A 26,925-nucleotide genomic window follows, 5' to 3' on the forward strand; every position below is an offset into this window, starting at 1 on the left:
AAGAAAGAGGAAGAGAGAAGGAGAAAGAAGGGGAAGACAGTGAGATAGGGAGGGGGAAAGAAGAAAGGAAGGGAGGGAGGAAAGGAAAGAAAGGAAGACAGTGAGAAGGAAAGAGAAGGAAAGAGAAAAGGAAGAGTGGGAGAGATAGGTAGGTATCATTATAGAATTAGAATTGTATCTATGAATTATATTGGATGTGTTCTTTGTATTAATGTCACACTGACCTGAGAATTTATGAGAATTTTGTTGTAGCAACTTATGACTTGTGTGTCATTCATTTGCTGTGAACTTGAGGATTGAATGCCTGAATACAGTCATTTTAATAAAGGAGGAAGAAGAGGGAAATAAAAAAAGTAGAAAAAACAAAAAATGTTCTGAATAGTAGCAACCAAAAGAAGAAACAAGTCTAGATTTATATTCTATTTTTTTTAATTGTAAAGTCAGATATACAGAGAGGAGAGACAGAGAGGAAGATCTTCTGTCTAGTGAATCACCCCAGGTAGCTGCAATGGCTGGAGCTGCTCCATTTGTAGCCAGGAGCCTGGAGCCTCCTTTGGGTTTCCCGCACAGATGCAAGGTCCCAAGGCTTTGGGCCGTGCTCAACTGCTTTCCCAGTCCACAAGTAAGGAGCTGGATGGGAAGTAGAGCTGCCAGGATATGAACTGGTGCCTATATGGGATCCCAGTACATGCAGGCAAGGACTTTTGCTGCTAGGCCCGGAATTTTTATTGAATTCTGGCAGAAAATACATACCCACAACCAATAATTATTACCCACTAATTAACTCACCAAGCAACTGCTAAACACCTCATGTACCAAATCCTGTTCTAGGTATGGGGATCCAAGATTGCTCCCTCGCCAAGGATATCACAGAGCCTCAAACGAGATGGTCTACATAAAACACCGTGCGCAGTGCGTTTCTTGTGAAGTTACATGTCACCTGTCACTCTGAAGTACTTGTCTATTGCAGTTTCCAAGATGATCTTATGGGAGCATTTTGTGAGTTCTGAGTTGGAGGTGGGACTCACCGATTGAGGTGAGAGCTCAGCCTCAGGCTTCATCAATAGCACGCTCTGATCCACTGCACGGAGGGCACAAAGTGAGAGAGGAGAGGCCGTGACCTTCAGGTGTGTGTCTGAGGCTGGCAGACTCTGGGATGGAAGGAAACTCAAATTCACCTGTAAACAAGATGTGATTACAGCAGCAACTCTTCCAATGATTGTCTCAAACCTCTGCTGTTCTTCCTTTTTTTTTCTCCATTTGAATTCAGTATTAAGGAATTAGTCGTTCTAGGAACTAACCAGTAAGCCTCTCTAGAACTCCCTGGAAATGACATTCCACTTAACTCGAGCTTCTGACTCCTTATCTAACTGGTGAGATCTAACTTCTTATCTGTGCAGTGATTTTTTGATCATGTTGAAACAGAATCCTGAATGGAACTGGAAGCACACATATTACCTGCTGTAGATGAACTCTTTGTGTACCATTTTTGTGTTGAATATGCTTCACCTCTGAGATCAGCCAACTGAACTCTCCTCTAGTGGGCACTGTTAGCCTTTGGAATGTTGGAAGTGATGCAATTACAGTCTGTTAATTGGGCTACAAACATTAAATAATGAAAATGCATTTAAATCAATTGTTTTAGAATGTGCAGAGAACTGGGAATACATTTTGTTATGGTGTTATAGAGAAATTATCTTAGAGACACGCTTTGAGGAACTGGAAGTGTTTTTCAGATTTGATGCCAAGGAGAAAATTACTCTTTCACCATGCATGTTTTATTTTACCTCTCTCAGGCTTCAGAATGTGCGGAGAATAATGACTCAATGGGAAAAGGCCAGAGTGTCACTTCTAGAACAAGACAAGTGTGGAGGAAGTTGTAGTGCATCAAGGCCATTTCAAAATGTAAGTCAACTCCCCTTGCTTAACAGGTAAGACATGGAAGCATAAAGTAGGCAACACTTCCCAGTAATAGGAAACATATAGAAGATTCAAAGAAAGTAGCGCCACACTCTCAGTCACTGTGTCTGGGTTAATTGCATCTTTAGTAAGATGACATTAAAGATTTGTATAAGCACTGTTTTTATTCGTTTTATGCCTGAGAAGATAATCTAACTACAATTTTCATAGTATAAATGTTTACCTGCTATTAACATGTATACAACACATTGTGGCACAATGGATTACACTGCTAGCTCGAACCACCAGCATCCCGTATTGGAGAGTCAATTCAAATCCTGGATTCTCTCTGCTTGAGACCCATCTCTCCGATAATATGCTTGAGAAAGTACAGAAGATGGCCCATTTACTTGGATCTACACCATCCCTGTGGAGGATACAGATGGAGTATACGATCCTTGGCTGTATCATAGTGGCCATTTGGGGAGTGAACCAGAAATTGGAAACTGGAAGATTTGTTTTCTCTCTTCTCTCTTTCTCTCTTGCTTTTCAGCTAAATAATAAAAACATTTCTAAATTTTCATAAGGTTCACATCCAAGTGTCCTTCTAGATAGATTTTGACAATGACATCTAAAGTATGCAGATTTGATCTGATTAATATTAAGAGATTGTTTCCAGGATGGAAAACATTCATAAATAGCACCAAATTCTGTTGGTGAAAGTTTATTTATATCTCAGTGAGACTCATATCAGCACTCTATTCTTCAAAAATAAAGCAAACAAAAAAAGATATCATTTGCCCCATGCTGTATGCTTATGCTACATTAATTAATTATAGCTTCCAGGCTGTGCTTTACAAAACAAGTACATGCATATGTCTCTGCTGTGTGTCATCAAACTTAAATGACACCCATGGCAGCTTGCTGTTTTCTGTAGCAGTATATACATGCAAGGTATAGCAGGGCAAAACTGCTACAGCTCTGGCAAGTATCATATTTCACTGACATTGTGACAGCAAAATATTTAAAAATATAAAGGTTTATAGTGGAACTGATTTTAAAATCTACGTGATTTTTATGATAAAATAAGAAAAGTGCTTGTTGTGGAGGGCCTTTGGTACAGCGACTTAAACACCACTTGGGATGTTTCCATTGCATATTAGAATGCATGGGTTCTGCTTTCAGTTCCAGCTTCCTGGTACTGCATGCTCTGGAAGCAAGCTCAAGTGACATCTAGGTGGGAGACATGACTGAGTTCTGAGCTCCTGGCTTCAGCCTGGCTCAGAAGAGGAGACATGGAGATCTCTCTTTATTTCCCTCCTTTTTTCTCTCTCTATAATTCTCTCTCTGCTTCTTAATCTCCCTTTTAAATTATGCTTTTGTCCACTTAATTTAGACTTTGCCATTGAAACTCATGGTATGCTATCACACTCGGCCCTTTTTAGGAAAATATTTTATTTATTCATTTATTTGAAAGGATAAATTGCAGAGAGAGAGAGAATGATCTTGTATCTGCTGATTTATTTCCTACATGGTTGCTATAGCCAAGGTTGGCCTGGCTGAAGCCAGAAGTTGGGCACTCTACCTGAGGCTCCTAGGTGGGTGCAGATGCCCATGGATTTGGGCCATCTTCACTACTTTCTCAGGCCATTAGCAGGGGGGTGATCAACAGTGCAGCAGCTGAGACTTGAACCCAAGCCCGTATGGGATGCTGGTGTTACAAGGGGTGGGTTCACCACAACGCTTGTCTCAACCCTGTAACTTTAGAGGTACTTAGAAAGAACATTTTGGGAGCACTGCATGTTGCTCCCAAATATAACTTTCTTGATATCCATGCTTCAAAAAAGGGAGAAACTAAAGGACTAGGTTTAAATAAAGCAACTCACCTTGTTGGCAAAACAGTTTTCAATCTCCATGTCCTCAACATCTGCGATAATTTCTCCATCAGGTAAAATAGCATAAATAAGAACATGAGCAGTGGGAGCAATGTCCGCCTCCACGCGGAAGGAGAAGGAGAACTCTCCTTTCACTAGGGAGGAAAGACAGGTCAAGGTAACCGTTTAGAAAAGAAATTCTCAATTGTATAAAGAAGGGGTCCTCTGATAGGTAACTATCTCACATTTTCAGTCGAGTACAGTAAGAGAAACAGTTATACAACTGCACACATAGCAGTGCTAAGTAGATACAGGCTGAACGAAAGCATTTTTTTCCCCAGTGATACAGTGGCCACTATGACCATTTGCACATTTCCTTTGTCAAGGTAGGAAAAAAAATACATCTCTATTTTTAAATTTAAGAAGATAACAGTCAAGAGCAAAGAAAAGAGACAACTTTTAGACACCTATAGTTATTTTTGCGATCTAGTTGAGCACAACTTTGGCGTATGTTAAAGGTAAAACAATAAATGAAGCGCAGATACCCTTCAGGCCACAGACAGAGAGAAGATGCAAGTTAAAATAATTACACACAGAATACAGGCACCTTTGCATTTTGTAGAAAGGATGCCACGTATTTACCTTAGTCCCTTCTGCCTGATTTGTATAGTGCTTGTGTATTACACTGGTTTAGTGTTTTTTAATAAAAGTTCTAAGTTTAACCTTTGCGGTAAAGCTATATGTTTTCTGTATTTATGAGCGAATTTGAGGGCTACTTGAGCATGAAAACTTAAAAAAAAAAACAGCCAAAATAAGTTAGAAGTGCTAATGCTAAAAACATGAAGCTAGAATTCTGGACAGAATTTAATAGACGTGGCACTTAATTTTATTAGAAAACTACAAGAAATGGTTACAAAAGTATTTGAATTTATGTTGAGCTTCCTAGATGTCAAAGATAAATAGGAAAGCAGCTATTTGTATAGTCATTGTTAAATAAAATATGTTATGGTTTATTCTTAAATACCCAGATCTTTCTCTTCTCCCTCAATTCCCATCTCTATAGGCACTCAGCTCCCAAAGATTTAGGTTTTACTGCAAAAGCTAATTTTGAAGACATTATTTTATGAGGCAGTTTGCTTTCCATGTTATTGAGAAAGCAATATCAACTCTAAAAAAATGCAATTTGATATCCAATCATATAAGTTCAATGATTAAGTTGAGACTTTAAGCTGAATGTTTTATGTTGGAGTGAAGGTATTCATTTCGTGCTTTTACAAACAGTAAGAAAATACTTAAACCATTTATGCTCTACACTTAAACTTGTGCTGGGTTTTAGAGTGGTAGATGTTCCGTCTCTATTTTGGGTTTAGAGGCTTTGGGCTGGCTGAAAAAGTAAACCGCTTAGGACAACACACTTTCATTTAGCAGAGTAAGGAGCACCTTAACAAGCAGTATCTGAAGTGGGAGAGAAGAAGGGGTGTGTGTTGGGAGGAAGAGAGAGAGAAGAGAGAGAAGCTCCTGGCTTTGCAGGTACAGAAAGGACTTCTAAAGGAGAGGTGGAATGTCTTGAGAAGCTGAGGAAAGCAAAAGAACCGGAGACTTCTTTGGAGGAGCTGCCGACCCCTTGATTTTAACCTGGTGAGATTTACGACATCGAATATTCCAAGATAATAAATGTGTGTGGCTTTAAGCCAGCAAATGTTAAAAGGAATTGATTAACAAATATAGGGTTTTTTTAAAGCCTGTGGTGTAATGGAATTGAAAGACAGGTTTATTTTGGTACAAAAAAATCAAATCCATGTATGATTTATCTGGAGCTTTTTCAAGACTCTCTTATTGACAGGGTTTTTCCTTTGTTGTATATTGCTGCGTTTTCATACTTTTTCTATATTTTGAAGATATTTAATTAGGAAGTGAATATGTTCCGCTTTAGACATAGAATTTAAAATATTGATGTTATAAAAAGTTTAGAAATGCCGAATGGTTATAATGGAGCTAAGTGGGCTATCCTGCTATATGCCAACTTCCCCGTATTTAGACAACAAGAAGGTTGGTGACCATTTCTTTGCTGAAAACTAGTTCAGGTTGTTACCTGCTTCTCAGGACTTTACAAGATGAGAGAACAAAAAAATCTTGGAAATACTTACAGTCTCCCTCTGTGATGGTCAGCACATGGATTCCTGATCTTGAAATACTTCCTCTTGCTTTGATCTGGAGACAGAGGGAATCATATTCATTCATTGCTACTTGGAAACATATTGACCTTACTTGAAAGTATTCATAATATGTGCCTGAACAATAACTTTACCAATCCAAGCAGAAGATATTTCCCATCCAGTCATTTTCTATATGTGTGTGTGTGCGTATCTATCTATCTATATCTATATCTATATATCTTGAATAACAAATGTATAATTTTACTATTTTCTTTATCTTAACATGTCTGTTAAATGTGCTTCAAATTTATATTTTGTTTGAATAACTATCGTACACACTTAGTGTATGTAAAGTGATATATAATAGGGGATGGCATTTCGACACATACAGACAGGCATTTGCAACTCTAGGAGCCCAAGTCAGCATGTCAATTTAAGTCCTGACTGCTCTGCTTCAATCCAGCTGCCTGCAAATGGGCCTTGGAAAATAGGATGGTGGACTCTGAACCCCTGCCATCCATGTGGGAGACCAGGTTACAGCCCCAGGCTTTTGGCTGTCGCCAGCAGGCCATCACAGCTCTATGAGGAGTGAATTAGAGGATTGAATTAATTTCTTCCTCTCTTTCTCTGGACTTTTTTTTTTAACTGCCCATCAAACAAATTCAAAACATCCTTTAAAAAGCAATATATAGTGAACACAGATACAAAATCTTAAAAGTAATCTAACACTTATTTCACTTTTTTAGAGAAAAAAGTATGTTCTAGGCACTGAGATAAATTTTAATTCAGTTGTTTAATTTACACAGTAAATCTATGAAGTATGTAATAATATAATCTCCAATATTCGGACATCTGTTTTTTTTCTTTTGGAAAGGTTTATTTTATTTGAAAGGTAAAGTGACAGAAAGAGGGGAAAAGGAAAGATGGAAAAAGAGGTCTACTATCTGCTAGTTCACTCTTCAAATGGCTGCCATGGCAGGGCTGAGTCAGCACAACTAGCACCAGGAACTTCACCCTGATTTCTGACCTGGATGACAGTGACCCACGCACGTGGGCTTTCCTAGGTGTGTTAGCAGAAAACCGAATCAGAAGTGGAGCAGCTGCTACTTAAACCAAGGCTTTGACATTAGCTGCTGTTGCAGCAGCTGGTAGCTTAACACTCTGTGCCACAACACAGAGCCTGACATTTCTCTTTTTAGAGACTATAGGAGAGAAATTATCCAAGTTTACGCCAATGGGAAGCAAGCAAAAAAAAAGTTGCAATTATGACATTAATTTTTCTGCATTTTTATAGAATTAAGAAAACATGTATAGTTGATATTCCTTTGAAAATATATTCAGCTTTTTCTTCATAAAGCAATTCATTGTAAACAAATAACAGGTTTGTACTTTTTAAACCTAGGAATACACATTGTTGTATTGACCTCAAAGCTGTGTCAACTTATGGTATGCTCATAACTGCACTTTGCGCTACATCAATCATGAGCTTTGTAAATTACTTATGTAATTTATTTTCATACAGTTTGTATTAATTTTATAAGACTGTTAATAACCTTTATTTGCTTTTGGAAATATTTACTTTTATTGGGAAAGCAGATGTATAGAGAAAAGAAGAGATAAAGAGATAAGGTCTTCCATCCACTTGGTTCATTCCCCAAATGACCACAACAACTAGAGCTGAGCTGAGATTAAGCCAGGGGCTTCCTCTGGGTCTCCCATGTGGGTGCAGAGTCTCAGGCTCTCAGGCCATCCTTTACTGCTTTCACTGGCCAGAAGCAGAGAGCTGGATCAGAAGTGGAGCATGCAGAACACAAATTGACATCCATATAGGATACCAGCACCACGAGGTGGAGGGTCAGTCTGCTGATCCACAGTGTCAGCCCCATAACCCCTCCCCTTTTTTTTCTTTTGAATCAGGTTTTTGTCTTAAGCTCTTTCTTCTCCCACTCACTAATTTGACATCGAAATTCAGCAAGAGAGAAAAGCATAAAAATTTCAGTGATGACTATACCATAACTTAAAAATTAAAACATGGTTCATTTTCTAGGAAGGAAATTGTTATCAAGCAACAAAACAAAAAATTATCAGCATCGATGTTTCGTAAAACTCATCACTTTGGCAACAATCTAGCAATGTTTGAGTCTGTTCTCTTAAAACATACACAAAAAGTTACAGGGGTTTTTATCCTTACCAAGTAATAAAAAGTTAACTCTTTTTCATCTTTCAGAATCTGTCTGTTCAAGATGTAATATGCCCGAATATTCTGGGTTTGTCCACAAGGCACAGAATCAATAAGATCAAGTTGAACGTAACTCCTGCTTGGTGAAAAGACAGAGGTTGCTACAATCTGTGCTGGTGTGTGATGCTCTTCAAGCCACACGTGATGAAAGCAGTGGTTATTGTTTTTGTAAATGACCTAATGGAAAAATAAACAGACATAAGTTGTTACATTACACATAGATGTAATAGAACCATCTAAATGCTCTTTCCTCAGTACAAGATAATTCACTAACAGCTTTTTCTTCTTATTGGAAAGTCAGATATACAGAGAGGAGGAGAGATAGAAAGGAAGATCTTCCGTCCATTGATTCATTCCCCAAGTAGCCTCCATGGCTGGAGCTGAGCTGATCCGAAGCCAGGAGCCAGGAGGAGCCAGGAGCTTCTTCTGGATCTCCCACGCAGGTCCAGGTTCCCAAGGCTTTGGCTGTCCTCAACTGCCTTCCCAGGCCACAAGCAGGGAACTGGATGGGAAGCAGGGCTGCCAGGACATGAACCAGTGCCCATTTCGGATCCCGGCATGTGCAAGGTGAAGACTTTAGCCACTAGGCTATTGTACAGGACTCCATGAAAATCTTTCTTAAAATCACTTAGATGTACTAACTCAATAAGCATTTCATTCGCTTTTCGAATCATTTGTGACTGTAAGTGGCATAGGAACATCTGAACACTCAACAGAAAGCAAGGGAACAAAATGCTGCAGGAACCAAATTCAGTCTAACCTATGAATATGTCAAACATTTCAATGACCTACTAAGATGATTGATTGCCTTCTGGAACTGGACTCCGTTGTACCCAGAATAACTGAAAGTAAAACTTACCAACAGAAGTTTTTTTTTTCTTATGATTTAGGCTCTGCATTGCTTCATTGATACTTCAGCTTTTTGTTACCTGTTTTTGTCCTTGTCACTTCCTTGCCTCTTGTACACAACTCTTTCCACTCACCGTAACAGCAATGGTGGACATTGTAAAGTTGGTGGTGTCAACGGAAATGTCCACCAAACCATTTTCATCAGTAGTAAAACTGAGTTGGATTGGAAGTCCATCCACAAGGACAGACACGGTTTCGTTGGGAATCGGTCGATCCTTGTCATCAACCAGGAGAGCCTAGAAAGAAGAAAGCGGTGGTTTTGACATGGGCCATACATCAACAACAACTTGTACTTTTTGCTATGTTCACCTCATCGCATTTTAAACTTTGCTATCATTCACTAAGAATCTTAGAAGACCAGATTTGTTTTCTGGGCTCTAGCCTATGATGTTTTCTAATGCTATTTAAGAAATGGCTTTGAAGCTAGATGGTATTTTAGTTATTTGTCATAATTCACTTTATGTATTGCTGGAGTAGAGTATGATGCTTACAAAATGTCTCACAAAAAATGATGAGATTGGCTAATGCGTGTTTCCATTGCCTCACCTGCTTCTCCTCTGTGCTGGTGAGGCAATTGTGGTTTATTTGGTAAGTTATTTGAAATAAATCATGCATTATCATTATAGCTTTCTGTTCAAAATCCTTTCTTGCTTTATAATTAATGAGAGAGAGAGAGAGAGAGAGAGAGAGAGAGAGAGAGTCACTCCCACCCACCAGTTCATTCCCCCAAGTGCCTGCAGTGGCTGTGGCAGAGCAGGGCTGGAGATGGGAGCTGGCAGCTCAAATTTGCTCTGTCAGGAAGGCTGAGATCAGGAGCCCGAAACAGTTATCAAACCCATATTCCTCCATATAGGATGCAGATGTCCTGTCCAGTCATTGAAATGATTGCTTTTTAAAACTTTTAAGATTTTTATTTCTATATTCCAAGACCACTCGCATCACAAATTCACGGAAGTGAGATTGCAATGTTACCTTTTGCAGTTGCTTCATCACCATTTCAGCAGACGGCTCTATCTACTATCTCATGTCAGAGTGCAGGGGTCCTCCTAGGAGCCATTTTCTCTCGTCCACTGCCTGTCTCTGACCCGCTGCCTGATGTGATTCCTTCCCTCTGTCAGACATGTTTTAATCCCGATAACCTCTCTGAGACAGCTAAGATTCTGGTTAAAACCACAGCATGGTATTTTTTTTTCTTTCAGATTTCCAATAGCTTCTTATTTAATCTTTCACAATCCTCCCTCTTGTCACATTACCCTTAGTTGAAACTGTTGTCTCTGCAGCCCAAGATGATGTGATCATGACACTGGTCTGAAAATACTGTCACTTCTCAATGCAAAAGTCTTAGTAGATATCCTCAGTGTCACTCAAGGTCTTCTGCTTTATCTGCAGTCATTCAGCCAATTTGGTTGGGCTGGTTATCTTGGCAGCAGTCACACTGTCTGCCTTTTAGTCTTGGCCTTTGAATAGCTACTTCACACCCAGGACCTTTGCCATTCTCTTTCTAGCTTCAATGCCTGGTTGTCTCATGCTGAGCCTCAGGTAGGCAGTTTTCTGACAATCTTTCTACTTGAAACGGTCTTATCAAACTACATCTGTATTATCTATGAATTATTTTCTTACCAATTTCATACAAAATATTAAAAATGAGTGGAGAAAAATTAAAAATCCAAAATATAAAACGAGGGAATTACCCATTAATTGCCAATTCAAACGTTTAGCTACTTTGTAGAAAATTTAAAATGTTGGAAATCTCACATCTCTTGTATGAAAGCTGGTAGTTCACTCGACTAGATACTGTCAGTATTGAGCTTTTGCTTGTTGGTTTTTCTCCCATCTTGTGAAGCTATTTTCTTCAGTTTTTTTTCCATCTCTATCTCTTTCTTTACCTCTAAAAAACTTACACAAGTGAATAAAAATTTTTAAATACACACACACACACACGTAATAGAAATGTGCTCAAAGTTTCAACCAAACTACATATACACAAATACAGACGCACATTAGGAATTTTTTGATTATATTTGCCTTTTAAATTTATAATTTCTTTATCATTTGATTTCTTGGGTGTTTTTTTTTAAAGGTGTACTTGAAAAGCCAAGTTAATTACACAGAAAGAGAGCAAGAAATGTCCTCCTTTGCTACTCCATTCCCCCAAATGAATGCAACGGCTGGAGTCTGGGGTTGTGCCAGGTCAAAGCCGGGAACCTGGAACTCCATCCAGACAACCCACATGAATGCAGGGATTGAAACATTTGGGCCATCTTCCCTTGCCCTCTCGGGTGCATAGCAGGGAGTCGGATCAGAAACGGAGCAGCAAGGACTCAAACCAGACACTTCTATGGGGTGCTTACATTACAGGTAGTGGCTTGACTTGCGCTACAAAATATACAGTCCCCATTTATGTTCTTACATTAAGTACTCTTTTTGGAAAAGAGATTGATTTTAAAATTCATTTTCTAACTCTTATGTTCCAAATTTGAATGTGTTGAAGAGGTATTTTTTTTTTTACCTGCCCCCGAAAAGGTATTCCAAGTCTGTAACGTGATTTTACTTTTGTGAATTTCATTTTGCTTATATTATTTGTGATTTCACTCGATCCAGAGCCAGTTAGTTCCACCCCTGAAAAAGAAGAAAGTGAAGTTGAATAGTTCTACATCTTCACTGCCTTCCACCATTTCAGCTTCACTCCATCGTAACAAAAGATGACCCCTGTTTCGTTTTTCTTACCCTTTCCAGAGCTCCTCATATTTAGAATATAGGAGTTATTTCATAAACAGTTTGACGTTAGCCTCATATTCACATGAAACATTATGTTACCCTCATCCCTGCTTCATGGTATATTCCTTGTTCCACTTACTTGTTCTCAAGCTCTTCTCTTGTGCCCTTGTCCATTTTTCATTTTGTATCTCTCACTTTCCTGCATTCCCCATAAAGCTTCTGACCACAAATTCTTCACATTCTAACCTTTCTATCTCAAACTAATTTTCCAACAAAAATCTCTCTTTTTATGGCACTGTGTTCACCACTGTAATTGGCAAGAAAGCAAGATCTGTTGTTAATGTGCAGGGAGAAAGATTTCCACACTTCAGGACAGAAATTTTCACGGACAATTTGTGAATGTTTCCTGAGGCAGACAGAAACGTGTCCTGGATATTTTGTGCATTCATTCTCTTTTAAGTTTGTCAGAGGAATGAATCTTTTTTTATTTTGAGATTGCAAGTTTTAATTGATTGCTTTTGCCATATTATCACAGCAATTCTTCTCCAGCTACTTCTTACTGTGACTAATGATATTTCTGTAACCCAAGCCCCAAATTCAGCAAGTTGTATTTTATCTTTAAATAATATCCTGATGCATCTCACTGTAGCATTTTTTCATTTAGCCTACCTGCTTATTATGTTGGCTAGAATGATATTTGAGAGAGAAAAATTCTCAAATGAATTTTAGAATAAGTTGGATATAGGTCCACTGTTCTGCATAAAGTCTATGATTTATTTCCTGCCACAGTTAGCATTTGCTTAACTTTCATATTCTACCAAGATTTAGTGTATTTTACACTTATAATAATTCCCTTTCCATTGCTAACCTTTCAAAATACCGCCCGTTCCATATGAATCAGGTCAATTATTATAGTGTGGGCATCACATTGTCTTCATTGAGCTTTCTTCTGAGTCTCTATTAGAATTCATGATCTCTCTTTGTGTTCATTGGGTCCTTAGCGTTCATGTTTTTTTTTGTGAAAATTCTATCATGGCTATCCATGCATACAGAATTCTGTTTTGAAACACTGTATTTTTTAAGGAATGACCACATCACTCATGGGCTCAGAGTGTACAATTTGTTTCACATGGAATGGAAGCTTGGTGAATGCACATCAAATGAGGGAATATTGAAAAACAATACCAACCTGTTCCCTCCTCTCTGACTGTGGCTTCCACTTGTATGCTCATGTCGTACCATCTTTGTCTCAGCTGAAACACTTTAGTCTTTACGAGTTTTGTGATGCATCCCTGATTATCTGCCTGAAAGGAAAGAAATTTTTCAGTCTTCTGATACATCACCAACAGAGACAACTATCAGCTTATGAAAACTTTTATTAGTCTTATGAATAAAAATTTTTAAATGTTCTGGCAGAAATTATGGCTGCCTGCAGATGTTATCTATGTGAATATAAATGGCTTAAACTCATCATTCAAAAAACAAAGATTTACAGACTAGATAAAAAAAAACAGATCCTGTTTGTTGCCTACAGGAGACACATCTCACCAACAAAGACACATGAAATTGAAAGTAAAAGGATGGAAAAAAATGTTTTAGGCTAATGGAAAGGAAGAGCAAGTTGTGTAGCCATTCTAATATCAAATAACATAGACATCAATGCAAAAAGCATTAGAAAAAATGAAGAAGAACACCACAGAATGATCAAGGGATCTGTCAGCAAGAAGAAATTATGATGATAAATATATGTGCACTAAATACCAGGGCACCTAGCTATGTAAAACAAAAGTTAATGGATTTAAATGGATTGATAGACTCCAATAATAATAATGGGGGAATTTAACACCCCATTAATCTCAGTGGACAAATCGATGAGACAGAAATTCAGCAAGGAAGCAACAGATTTCAGACAATAATACTAATGGACTTCATTGATAGTTATAGAACCTTCCATCTTACAGATGCACAGTATGCTTGCTTTTTATCAGTGCATGGAACCTTCTCCAGGATTAATTACAGTATAGGCTAAAACACAAACCTTAGCAAAATTTTAAAATCGAAATCATACTATTTAACTGTTCAAAATGTCATGGAGTGAAACTGGAGACCAATAAGTCAAAATACCCTTGAAGATATGAAAATAATTGAAAACGGAAAAATATGATACTAAATGAACAGTGGGTTATTGAAGAAACGAAAGAGAAGACAAAAATCTGCTTGAAATGAATCAAGGCATCAACACAACATACCAAAACTTACAGGACACAATGAAGGAAGTGTTAAAAAGAAAGTTTATTTCAATCAATGTTGATGTCAAGAAGTTTAAAAAAAAAATCAAGTAAACTGGCTAACCATAAATCTGAAGGAACTAGGAAAACAACAGCAAAACAATCCCAAGATTAGGAAGAGAAAAAGAAACAATCAAAATAAAGAAGGAAATAAACCAAATAGAGACCAAGAAAAGATCCAAGAGATCAGTGAATCAAAGGGCTTATTTTTTGAGAACGTCAATGAAATAGATTCACCATTAGCTGAAGTAATCAAAATAAAGGAGGGAGAAGATGCAAAACAGGCAAAATGAATTATCCATATAAATTTGTGAGTTCACCCCTGAAGTGGTCTCCTAACAGTTCCAATCGATCTCTAACATTTCTATGATTCTATGGTTTTGCTTGACACTTTCAATAATTTTTATTGAATGCTATATTATGTTATTAACAAGATATGGACTTGGTGTCTTGAGGAAAGCAGTTTCCACATACCTGTTGACTGAATTCTTCACAAACGTTTAGTGGAAAATTGCTCTGGCAGAAGGAAGGTTGCTGCATGACATTCCTGCATACATTGATGGTCACCAGAGAAGGGACGGGTTTTCCATATGTGTAACTATAAGAACACAGTGGTCACAGGAAAATATATCTCATATAACTCCGATTACATCCATTCATACAGCCATTTTATATTTCTATACATTTACTTTGGAAGTATTTATTCTGGGAATGTGCTCTACCTACCCAAACAGTAACACATATGATGCTACTTAACAAAGAAAGAATATTTAACGGAACCTTTGAAACTAATCCAAATGGAAAATAACCGATTTAGTTTTTCTCATATCCTTCGCCAATTTCGCCAGTAAGACTGTCCCATTTCCCTCTTTCTCTGCAGTCAAATTATCTCCCTTATAATTCTACTAACATAAACAAACAGTGTCTGAATTGCTCTAGGGTAAAAAAAATAAATAAACTAAGGTTATGTAGAAAGTATATGTGCAATTCCCACCTAATGCAATAGTATTCTAAAAGGATAAGTGTGCAGTTAGATGGGAAAGTAGTAGCTATACAACAAAAATATGATACGTGACAATATCCTAATGACTCCGTTTCATTCAGCCAAACATGATGAGACAATATGATGCAATGCTGGAATGCATTGGTCCTGCATTGTGCCTTACGCATCACCTACATGGAAATTACCTGGTACATGCAGTGAGCTGCAGGTTCCTGAGTACTCATGCTTATTTATGTTAGTAGGTAAGGCCAGGGAATCAGTGCTTTAAGAACTTCCCATATCTCCTGAAGCACACTGAAGCCTGCAATTTATTTTCGTATCCCTACTTAGAACTAGATAGGGATTAGGGTCAGAGCCCCAACCTTTCCTCTATTGTTCTCTTCCTCATGAGCTTTTGAAAGTACTCATAAATCATTTGATAAACTGCAATTTTTCTCGAGTCTAATCTTTAAGCCTTAGTCAAAAGACTTCTTGGAAAAAAATCAGGACATTAATGTTGATGTTGTTCATGTCGTTAGCAACATTTCTTGTGTGTATGTGGAGGAGACTCTAATGAATTGAAAAGGCAATTGAGGAAGAAATGACTCTGGTGTATATTCTTAATTCTACCATATATTTCCAGGACTTCAGCTACAGCACATGCTTGGTTTCTACCAAGTGATTTTTCCATGCCTTTTTATGCTTTAAAAAATTAGGATCAATAAAGAAGATTGAGATGGTAGTACAGAGAGTGACACAGAAAGTGTGGATGTGAGCTCTATAATTGAATGATTACACTTAACACAGTGTCTGGAATACATAAGGCTCCATAGTGTTGTACACATACACTGTTATATTTATTACATATAATCATATATAATGTTATGCTTATTTCCCCATTTTATGAGTTTTTCCATGAGTCCCAAATTATGTATATTAATATATTCACCTCTGCTTTAAAAAACCAGAATGTGTGTTAAGATGTTACAAAACATTAGCTCCACGTGTGCTTATGGAGCTCTTCTTTATGTTTCTCTGGGTTATTTGAAATATTTTAAAATATAAATAGGAAATAACAATTTTTTTAAAATTGAAAACTGCTTAATTTTTTCATACTATGCATTCCCGTTAACAGTGGTGAAGAGTTCAGACTGCAGAGCCAGACTGCTGTAGTTAACTGCAGCCTGACATGAATAATCTAGGATCATTTGAGTTAGATCTTAAAAATGTCTTTATGTGAGAGTTTCCTCATCATAAAGTAAGAATAATAATTTTCTCCACATGACAGATTAGTGTAAAACTAAAAGTATTTGTGAATAGAATGATCTCTGTAACACTGTCATTTCAAATATGCAGTAAATGATTTTATTACTAGAAGTGTCATATTATTAAAAGTGTCATGTGCTACTATCTCTTGCTCCGAGTGGGAGCATCTTAAACAAGTTGGATGAGTCATTCACACTCTAATAAAAAAAATAACTAAAAGTTCAGTAGCCATTATTTCCAACAAACCCTTCAATAAAAGTAGAAAACAGAAATGGGATCTTTTTAAAAATGAAAAAACTCACGATGCACAGACGGTCACTGGAAATTCTTCATCTAGAATACCAATCGTCTTGGGCATTTTTACTTTGACTTCAAATTTTGGCAAAACTGTGTTGTTGAAAAAAACAACAGAGAAAAAGAGGTGAGAGCGGGCAGCAGACTGTGTTAAATACCAGCAGTGGACTCTTGCAGAACCTTGTCAGACAGGCTCACAGGAAAGCACTTGGACTACAGTGGGGAACGCCAGGGACCGTCCCAATAAGGAGCTGTCACTCACTACTTTAGGCATTCTGTACTTTGTTACCTCTGTCATGTTTCCTGCATTCTCCTTTGAATGTGTAGAGAGGTCAAAATACAGAGCCGTTAAACGCAAGATCATCATAGCTGTAGTAACAGCAGGTGCAGTGGGTTCCTGTGTGTCCTTACTCTGTCTTTTCTTCCCAACTTGTGTTGACTAATGGAGCTCTGATGCCCACCACCAGACAGATGCCATGGGCCTGCTGAAGTGGCAGCATGGTAAGAGCTCTTAGCCCCGCCCCATCACTTATGCAAATTGTTAATCCTACAATATAACTTTATTCTTGGACTCTAAAGATAGTTCTGGATAGTTTGCAAAAATCATGTGTTATGCTAGAACTCTTTGATCACGTCATGAAATACATAATTTACATTAGAAAATTCACATGGAGTATGTGCTTGTCCTCACACTTAACATGCCACCTAGGACACCCACATCCCAGATTGTAGTGTCTGGTTTCTAATCCTGGTTCCACTTTCAATTCCAGCTCCCTGCTAATGTGCATATCTGGAAGCAGAAAGCAATGGTTCAAGTACTTGGGTCCCTGTCACCTCTAGCTGAGAAATTTGAAATGCGTTCATGGGTCCTAACTATGTCCTGGAACAACACAAACCTCTTTCTCTCTCTCTCTCTCTCTCTCTCTCTCTCTCTCTCTCTCTCTCTCTCTCTATCTATCTCTCTCATCAACTTTTTTTTTCTGCTTGGGAAGGCAGATATATCTACAGAGAGAAAGATCTTCCATATACTGGTTCACTCCCCAAGTGGCCACAATGGCCAGAGCTAAGCTAATCTGAACCCAGGAGCTTCTTCCTGACCTCTCACATGGGTACGACTGCTTTTCCAGGCCACAAGCAGGGAGCTGGATGGGAAATGGAGCAGCTGGGATCCAAACCCGTGCCCATATGGGATCTTGGCAGATGCAAGGCAAAGATTTAGCCAGTGGGTTATTGCACCAAGTCCCCATCAAATAATTTTTAAAGAATATATAAGATTACTTGTCTGATTTAACTCAGTTATGTTATACTTTCGGTGATTACTTGGTTGAACTACCGTCTACTTGGCTACTAAATTACTATAATTTAAGAATCATAGTTGATGCAAAGTAGGTTAAAGAGTACTATGAGATAATCCCAAGAAATACTTTAAGTTGTAAGATATAGGTAACAAGCAGGTGTATAATGCATATGGATGTAACATTGTCTTAATTAGTAAGTTATGCTTCAATGTGAAATGGTATTATTCAAAAATCTTATAACTCATAGATTTGGGAAATCTTCTAACTTTTCATGTATTTATATATTTCTTTGAAATGGGGATAATGTCTTCCATAGAGGGCAATTATAAACATTAAATGAGACAGTTCATGAAAAGTGCTTAGTAAATACTCAGGTGGATAAGAACTTTGTTAAAGTATTATATGCTACACCTTTGCTTGCTACCAATGTGCAAAAATTCCCCAGTATCAACTAGTTCAATGTCACAAATGCCTTACGTAAGAATTCTTACCATATTCCTGAACCTCAAAGGAGTGTTCTGTTCTTTTTCCTGGCTGCCGCAACACCACAACCTTGTAGGAACCCAGGATGGGTTCCACTGACAGTGGGAAAGAGAGTTGGGTGAGTCCCCCTTGCAGTTTGATACTTTGCCACTGGAAAATGCGATTCCTCTTGGGATTCTGTAGGCACAATATTGTTAGTTCATGGAAACATTGAAAACATATACTTTTGGGATAAAGGGACAGCTTTTCAGATCAGAACCATATTGGGAGCTGAGTGGCTTGTAAATTACTGTAAAGGGATTCAGCAAAGTTTTCTAAGAATTACAGAAAAAGAGCAATAAGTTTACCAACTATGAAATACTGTAGATGATGTGTCATACTGATACCAGTTTTTGATATTATGCATGTCCATTTTGCTCAGAAATATACAATAAGTCACTAAACTGCATCATCTCATGGAATGTTTATTCCTCCAATTACATGTTGCCCAAAGAATTTAAGGAATGCTTATTTAATTTTGATGCAAAGGGGGGTGGAAGTGGAGCTGTGAGAAAGGAGTATTTTAGCAACTTGCAAGGTTCCTATTCCAATTGAACTGTATAGTAATGCACCCACCTCGATATAAACAACAGAGAACTGGAAAAAAAAAAGAAGAAATAGAATGAGCATGTGATGTAACATAGAAAAAAACATGAACTCAATATTAATGGAGTTTATTGATCAAAGCAAATAAGCCTCTACATTTCTTACCCAAAAAAAGAAATGTCCCATTTGGTTCATAGTCCCTTTCATACTAAATTTTGGGATGTGCCCCTCTCAAGGAGTCATGCTTTTCCTTTTGTCAAATAACACAATTAAGGAAATTTTATCAGATTTTTAGAAAGCCTAGATAATGAGTTAATGATTGTTTTGCAAGTGGCATTTGCTATTGTTTGAGAAAGAAACCAAATGCACTTCTTTCCTTTCATTTTGTAAAAAAAGAATTGGAATATGCAGGAATGGAACTTCTGCTAGGAATTTAAGAATGTGGGTGATGAACTGCCTTGATTCCAACCCTTCACATCCTCCCAGCTGACCACAGGTAGCCTTATGAGATCTTTCCAATGATAGACATTGATATCTTCTATACCTATCTCAGGTTTTCCAAGGGATAAACCTTACATTCTTGTCTGTTTTCCCCAAGTTCATTCACTGTTCCCAGACTCACCGTTTCATTCAAAGGGTGAAAACTGACATCCACAGAGACGATGCGGAATCTCACTGAAACACAAAGATTTTCCCCGTGTAACCCATGAAATGGTAGCTCAGGATAGCAACAGCCTACCAGAATGCCCAGGACTGACTGCAGAATACATAAAGAAGAGCCCTACTCCCCACCCACCCAGTTACTCTTGTTTTGTCCTCCTCTACCTGTTTGTCCTGGTTTGTATATGGGCTTGTCTGTCTGGACAAAGACTATGCTGTCTGGCTCTGTGATGGGCACTGGTTTCTTCTGCATGAACTGCTGAGTTGGCCCCTTTACTTGCACCGTGATGAAGGGCAAGTTAGGCGACGCTGAAACCTGCAGAAAAGAAATGAGCTGAGGCACCCCGTTTGCCCAGCGGTCAGGATGCTCAGGATTATCCTGGTTAGCCCCCTGGGGAATTGGTAAGAGGCAAGATCTAAGCAATTAGATCTCCTAAGTTTTCTAAGTAGGTATTTAGACTGTATGACATGACAGTAACGATGGGTTGATTTGATTTCAAGGGAAAATGTCATTGCAATAAAGTGATCTAATTCTTCAAACCGTGTCAACAAAAGAAGTGGTGTATTTGCATATTCACAGCAATATAGTATTATTAAAAGGTTGATTACCTTTGTTTTTCAAAGGCTAACAATAATTTTATCTTACTTTTATAGTATGCTACCCAGTGTGATTAAACAGTTTCCTTATGAATCTTTGACTTTATTTTAATATTCCCAGTATTTATCTTTGCAATGAAAGGAGTTTCATTCACCAAAGTTTAAGATAAAATGAAATCCTTTTTATAAGCACTGTTGCCTTTCATATATATCCCTAGAACTATTTGTATGGCCTGAGCATATCCAGTAGAATTTTCATGAACAGCATCTAATTTGAAAATCATCGTTTTCCTCATTCTCCTGGTTCCTTATGGTGGTGCTTCCGTTTGTGAGGAATCAGGACACATACTAACGATAATGATGCTCTTTGTCTACCAGTCTCCCATATCCCTGGATGATACTGACAAGAAAAGGGATGCAGAAAAAGAAGTTCCTCTGGGTCACCGGGCCTGTAAAGAGGTTTTTCTTCTGTGTTCCATACTCCAGAGTCATGGTCAATGTCACTGTCTCATTCAGGTGTTGAAGGATAACACAGGCTTGTTCAGAAACCCCGGCAAAGAGTTCTGATGGAACCAACACTAGGTAATGCCTGTGGAGTAGAGAAGTCTGAATCAACCATGGAAAAGTACAGAGTCACTGTTAATTCTCAATGTTTGCAGGATCATTTTACAATGGATGGATGACCAACCATAGGACATAGTCAGGGGATGGCAGCAGGGTGCTTCTCAAAATCTAACCCCGAAGGTACGAGGAACTCAAGGAACCTCATATCAAACCTTGCGCATTTCCGGTTGTCATGGAAATATTCTTCCTTGTAATAGTTATGGGCAAGCAATTAAAATTCACCATTCACAAATTACAAACCATCATCAGGTAAGGCACTAAGAGTTTGTCAGGAGGTGTTTGGGGATGTCAAATGGATGATATCAAATATCCTTTTGTTCCAAAAAAGCTGAAATAGTGACATTTAATATGTAGGAGGGAGTTGGATTGCTTTCCACTTCCATTTCAGAAGGAACATTAGCATTGCTTTTTTTCCCTACTAAACAAATCACTACTCAGACACACTCAACTCCTGCTGTCCCCATTTGCTTTCACTTGCAACCACTCAACACACTGTACTTTGTGATGTTGCCTGTTTGCACATGCTGCTGTCTTTTTGGGTGTCCTTGTCTAGCTGGAAAATATCTAGTTGCTTCATAGGACTTATCTCAAAGAGCAAAGAAATTTTCTCTCTGCAAAATTTGGGTCATGAACATTCTGTTACATCAAGCCTTAGGAAGAGTAGGATTTCTTTGTTAGTATTTTCTCAGAATCCTGCAATGGCTGTTTCTCTGGTTATGTATTTATATATATAATAAATATATAGGCATATATAATATATACCTTATTTAATATATATAATGCAAAATATGTGTTGTTGTGCTACACACATACACATATGTAAAATTTTCAATTTTCTGTGCACAACTTTTTCTTTATCTATAGAGAAACTTTATAGTGTGATTCGTTGAGGACAGTATCTGAATTTCGTTCAGCTATATAGTCCCAAGATTTCATGCCAACCTCTCAAGGCTAGCTGAAAGAGAGGCTAAAGACATACAAATTTTAGATTTTCTACAAGTCATGCAGACATTGACCAAGCCCATGGTGTCCATTTTCTGAGCTGTTCTATGGTTTTGTTAAAATTCTATTTGCCTGGTGACGTTTTCATAAATGCCACTGCCCTGTGCTTCTAAGACTTCTGGAATTGGTACAATCTTTTTCTACACAAGCTATAGCTTACTAATTTTCCAAGCATTTGTGGCAACAAATCATTACATAAGGAATCAGGAGATAAATAAAGCTTTAGATACCACCCTGAAAAAGAAGAAGAGCGACAGAATTTTCTAGAAGTATTGCTTACGGTTTTTCTGCAGCTGAAGCATCTCTGGGAAGGAGTAGAAAAGGCAGAATCAAGATGGACAAGGTCAGTAGATTCCCCCTCATGGTGTGGAGAGGACTTGGGGAGGAATGGGTCCAGGCCCCTGGTTTTTTGAACTCTGTTCTTGCTCCAGATTCACTTGCTTTTATTTTATCTAACAGGAAGTGAAAGCAAACTACGCAACATTCATTTTTGTAACATATTAACCACTTGTGGTGTGAAACGAAGTCTTCTGTGGGACCTTCTCTACACCTTCTTCAGGATGATTAGTATTTGCTTTCTATTTCTCCAGGTAATTTTGGTGTTGAAAGCTTTTTTATATTTATTGATAACTTTACCATTTATCTCTATAACTAAAGATACTCAAAAGGATTTGCAAAGGGCTCGTGAGTAACAATAGCATTTTCTAGGTTGAGCGTTTCTCTCACTTTGGCTCACTGTCAGTCTTTCAAATAAATTTAAAAATAAACTTTAAACTTAAAAAGAATTATCAGTTGGCTCTGCTCTAAGGCAAGCCTCGGTGTGAAAATAAATCTTTAATAAGTGTCAATTTTAAAATCTTAACAAAACAATGAATACAATAAAAGCTCCTTGCAAAAAACAGTACAATCAATACTAACAACACTTATACCAGAACCAGTAAATATCAAACGCAAGAGAATTTTGTTTGAATAGTTTCTTCATCAAATAAGTTTTGAATTTTATCTGCTTATCTCATACTGTGTGACCTTATGTGACTTTCATTATTACTAGAATGAAATGTTCAATTTTACTGCATTCTAGTTTTTAAAATTTTTTCTGTTGTTAGTCTAGTCATATTTTGTTTCCTATCAAGAGGATATAAGTACTTAGAAAATTGTTCACACGGAGAGGGAAATGAGGAAAGTTTTTGATATAAAATGTAATGCAATTGTTTAGGTTTCTACATTATAAATAAAAACCAGCACAGTGAGCTAATCCTCAGCCTTTGACACTGGCATCCAGTATGGGCTTTGGTTCCTGTCTTGGCTGGTCCACTTCTAACCCAGATCCCTGCAATGGCCTTGGGCCCCTGCACCCACATATGAGACTCAAAAAGAAGTTCCTGGTTCCTGGCTTAAGATCAGTCCAGCTTTGGCCATAGCAGCCATTTGGAAGCAGGTGGAAGATCTCTCTCTCTCTCTCTCTCTCTCTCTCTCTCTCTCTCTCTCTCTCTCTCTCTCTCTCCCCCTCCCTCCCTTCTACTCCCTCTCTACCATTCTCTGCAATTCTGACTTTAAAGAAAAAAATTTTTTTAATTAACATTTTCTACAATTCTGCCATCTACCCCTGTAACATACATGACTACAGAAAATTATAAAAATGAGATAGAACACATTTATAATAGTATGTTGCTGTTATACCTGGAATAGGCTTGAGATGGACGTGTGATCTGCAATGAGTTTAATATGCCATAAGTATAAAGGTTTTGCAAATACTAGTATTTTGGATTGTTTTTATAAAAGACTAAAAATTAGTGCTGTGGGAATATGCAGAAGAAAGCTCAGAAAATTACCAAAAGCACGAGGGCTTTAAGTCAAGCATAAAGATTCTCAAAAGCAAAGGATTCCATGCAACTGAAGTAGAGAAGGTAGAAAAGAGAGAAATTTGTGCATGTGAAGACCGAGAGTTCAAGGAGGCATGTGTGCAGGCTTAGATGAGTTTATTCTCCAGGATTAAATTTCCACTGAGGACTTAAATGGAGGAACAACATTGTTCTTGATAGATGATTTTCCAGTAGGCCATTTTTGTAACAGAAGGAAACCTAATGCAGTCTTGAATGAAAATTGCTTGTCATCCCATGATATATCTAAAATGAGGTGACAACTGTGAAAGAATATTTGCCTACAAGAATAGACCCTTAAGTAACGCCATCAATACTATCTGCAGTATTCATAGAATTGTTGATCCTGAGTGGTTTCAAGGATTCCTGACATAGTGTTGAAATAGAAACCAAAGCTGAATCCAAAGTAGATTTAGCCAAATATAAAATCTAAATTACGACTGCAGTGACAGCACTGTGAAAAGGAACTCATCAAGAAGTACATGGGTAAAGAGCTGATGTTGCAATTGTTGATAATTTGTTTAATTGTATAACAAAAGATTTTTTTAAAAATTATCAAAGTTATTCAAAACCTCTGTGGCAAACATCATTACCTTTGGAAGCATTTCTAAACCGAAGAGAAATATGTTTGCTGAGTGTTACGCAATCGTGAGTGGGTTGAAACATGAAAAGAAGTGTCCTTGCCGCCTTGGTGCACACTGAGTGGGAGGCAGGGTTAGGACAGTTTGCACATGCAGAATGAAATCAAAGCTCATATTAACGCATGGGGGGGGCATTATTAACTGTAATCATGTTCATGAAAAAAATGCAGCAGGAATGTTAGTTATGTGTCAGTGATTTGCTGATGTACAGTATTACTTGGTATGTAAATTATTGGCCTGGTAGAGAGCAGCATAGAAACATCATGTCCTCATGGAAAATATTTCCCTGCAGAATCTAAGTAACAGAAAAAATGATGAAAAGAATATGAGGGGCTGGCTTTGTGGGGCAGAGGGTAAGCTAACATTAGCATTCCATGTGGTTGGCAGTTCGAGTCCTGGCTGTTCTGCTTCAAATCTGGCTCCCTGGCGGTGTGCCTGGAAAGGCAACAGAGACTTGGCCAAATATTTAGGCCCCTGCATCCCTGGGGCAGACCCAGAAGAAGCTCCTTGTTTCTCACTTCTGCCCCTTGCCCAATTCTAGCTGATCTCTGGGCCATTTCATGAGTGGATGGAAGATCTCTTCCTCTCTCTTTCTCTCTGTAACTCTGCTTTAAAAATATTTTTAATGAATCTTAAAAGTAATAATAAAGAATCTGAGGAATGTGCAATTTTGCTCTTATTAAAATGTCTCACGTTTAAAATTATACTGTATTAATACTTAGAGATGAGGCCATCAGAGCTGCTATTTCTCCAACCTGTTTTGACTCAAGATTGCAGTAATACTTTGTCAATATACTTCATTACAAACTGCTACACCAGCAACAGATCAGTCCTCATCTTCCAACGGAGTCTTCAGTGAAAGTTTAGTCCAGGAGAATAGAATGTTCTTAAGCCTGCACACACACACACACACACACACACACACACACACACAGAGCCTTGCCAGGACTCCCAATCCCTACCTGCTCAAGCTGCTTTCTTCTTCTTTACTGTCTCTGCTTTGGTCAAACCAAATCCCTTGCATTCTTCTAGCACTTGAGTATCTTTACACTTAATGTAAAGCCCTTTTGCTTTTTGCGAATCCTCTCCTATATCCCACCCTCTGATAGGTTCACAATTTAACGCCCTCCTGTCCTTAAATCTTTCCTAAGGATGAACAGTTGGTCCAGGAATTATGTTACCGTTTGGGACATATAAATCTTATTTTTTAAAAAAATATAATTTTTATTTATTTTTATTGCAAAGTCAGGTATACAGAGAGGAGGAAAGACAGAGAAAAAGATCTTCCATCCACTGATTCACTCCCCAAGTACTGCAATGGCTGGTGCTGCAGCGATCCGAAGCCAGGAGCCAGGAACTTCCTCCAGGTATCCCACAGGGTCCCAAGGCTTTGGATCGTCCTTGACTGGATTCCCAGGCCACAAGCAGGGAGCAGAATGGGAAGTGTGGCTTCCCGGATTAGAATTGTGACCCCTATGGGATCCCGGTGCGTTCAAGGCGAGGGCTTAACCGCTAGGCCACCACACCAAGCCCCCCGAAAAACATTCTTGATAAAATTCTGTTAAAACAAATTCTTGTTCTTCCTAGAACAACAACAAAACAAAACAAAAAACACTAAAACAAAAGCCATTGATTTCATGTTTTTATTTATAAAATTGACATGACAGGATCATGACATATAATGTTAGATTTTAAAAAGGGAAGACTAGACGCTCAGTACAGGATAATTCCAATTGCATTTAGACAACAAAGGAAAACAAACAGCAGGAAAACACTGCACTGTGTGAATTTAATTGGCATTCTTTTATATACATGTCAATTGATTTTTTTTCATGTGCACATTCCAGGATCTTTTCCTTATGTTCGATTGAGGAGAGCTTGTCGTAGTGAAGATCACTTTTGGTCAACTCTGTTGGGAGTTCTATGCCCCTCCTGGATGCTGTTTCCCAATTCTTTCTCTAGATTAGGGAAATTTTTCCTTATTATTTCATAAAATACATTTGTAAATCCAGTTTCTCTTTCTGCACCTTCTGGGAGTCCCATAACTCTTAAAAATTGCCCTTTTAATAGTGTCTTTCATTTCTTAAATACTTTTTTTTTTAGCTTGACCCAGCTCTACTTGCAGTTTTTTGTTTTTTCCCCCTGGTGACAGGAGATATCTTCCTATTCTGAGATTCTTTCTTCTGTTTCATTCATTCTATTTTGGAGACTCTCCACTGTACTTTTAATTTGCTCCACTGTATTCTTAATTTCTGACATATCAGCTTTCATTTGATTCATTTCCTGTGTAACATATTCCTTGAATTCATTGAATGCATGCTTTACGTGCTTCTCATTGTTGATAAGAAGCTTTATAACAAGTGCTTGAATTCTGTATCCCCCATTTTCTCGATGTATTCCTCAGTGAACTGTTAGGTTAGCAAAGGGTTTTGCTTCTCTGCAGGGGATTCTTCAGTAATATTCATTGTGCCTTTGTCTCTTCTTTTTTCTCTTGGTCAATGTGCTTCCAGTTATCAGATTCCTCTCTTTG

At 37.9% G+C, this 26,925-nt stretch overlaps 1 protein-coding gene across 1 annotated transcript in view; it reads right to left on the bottom strand.

Moving 5' to 3' along the window:
• LOC121151048 (pregnancy zone protein-like) overlaps positions 1-22,322 on the bottom strand; it is a 43,047-nt gene extending 20,725 nt beyond the window's left edge. The window contains exons 1-15 of the mRNA XM_040972234.1: positions 22,155-22,322; positions 20,654-20,837; positions 19,817-19,967; positions 19,614-19,666; positions 19,022-19,042; positions 18,415-18,583; positions 16,634-16,718; positions 14,558-14,681; positions 12,985-13,099; positions 11,587-11,696; positions 9,152-9,313; positions 8,121-8,345; positions 5,921-5,984; positions 3,786-3,928; positions 1,029-1,178 (exon numbers count right to left, since the gene is read on the bottom strand). Of these exons, the coding sequence (XP_040828168.1) occupies positions 1,029-1,178; positions 3,786-3,928; positions 5,921-5,984; positions 8,121-8,345; positions 9,152-9,313; positions 11,587-11,696; positions 12,985-13,099; positions 14,558-14,681; positions 16,634-16,718; positions 18,415-18,583; positions 19,022-19,042; positions 19,614-19,666; positions 19,817-19,967; positions 20,654-20,837; positions 22,155-22,237 (1,839 nt within the window). The 5' untranslated portion in view covers positions 22,238-22,322. The remainder of the gene's footprint in view (positions 1-1,028; positions 1,179-3,785; positions 3,929-5,920; positions 5,985-8,120; positions 8,346-9,151; positions 9,314-11,586; positions 11,697-12,984; positions 13,100-14,557; positions 14,682-16,633; positions 16,719-18,414; positions 18,584-19,021; positions 19,043-19,613; positions 19,667-19,816; positions 19,968-20,653; positions 20,838-22,154) is intronic.
• Between the last annotated feature and the right edge of the window lie 4,603 nt (positions 22,323-26,925).

The sequence above is a fragment of the Ochotona curzoniae genome, unplaced genomic scaffold (assembly GCF_017591425.1).
Source record: "Ochotona curzoniae isolate NIBS_2020 unplaced genomic scaffold, NIBS_Ocur_1.0 contig_2235, whole genome shotgun sequence".
Lineage (NCBI taxonomy): Eukaryota > Metazoa > Chordata > Mammalia > Lagomorpha > Ochotonidae > Ochotona > Ochotona curzoniae.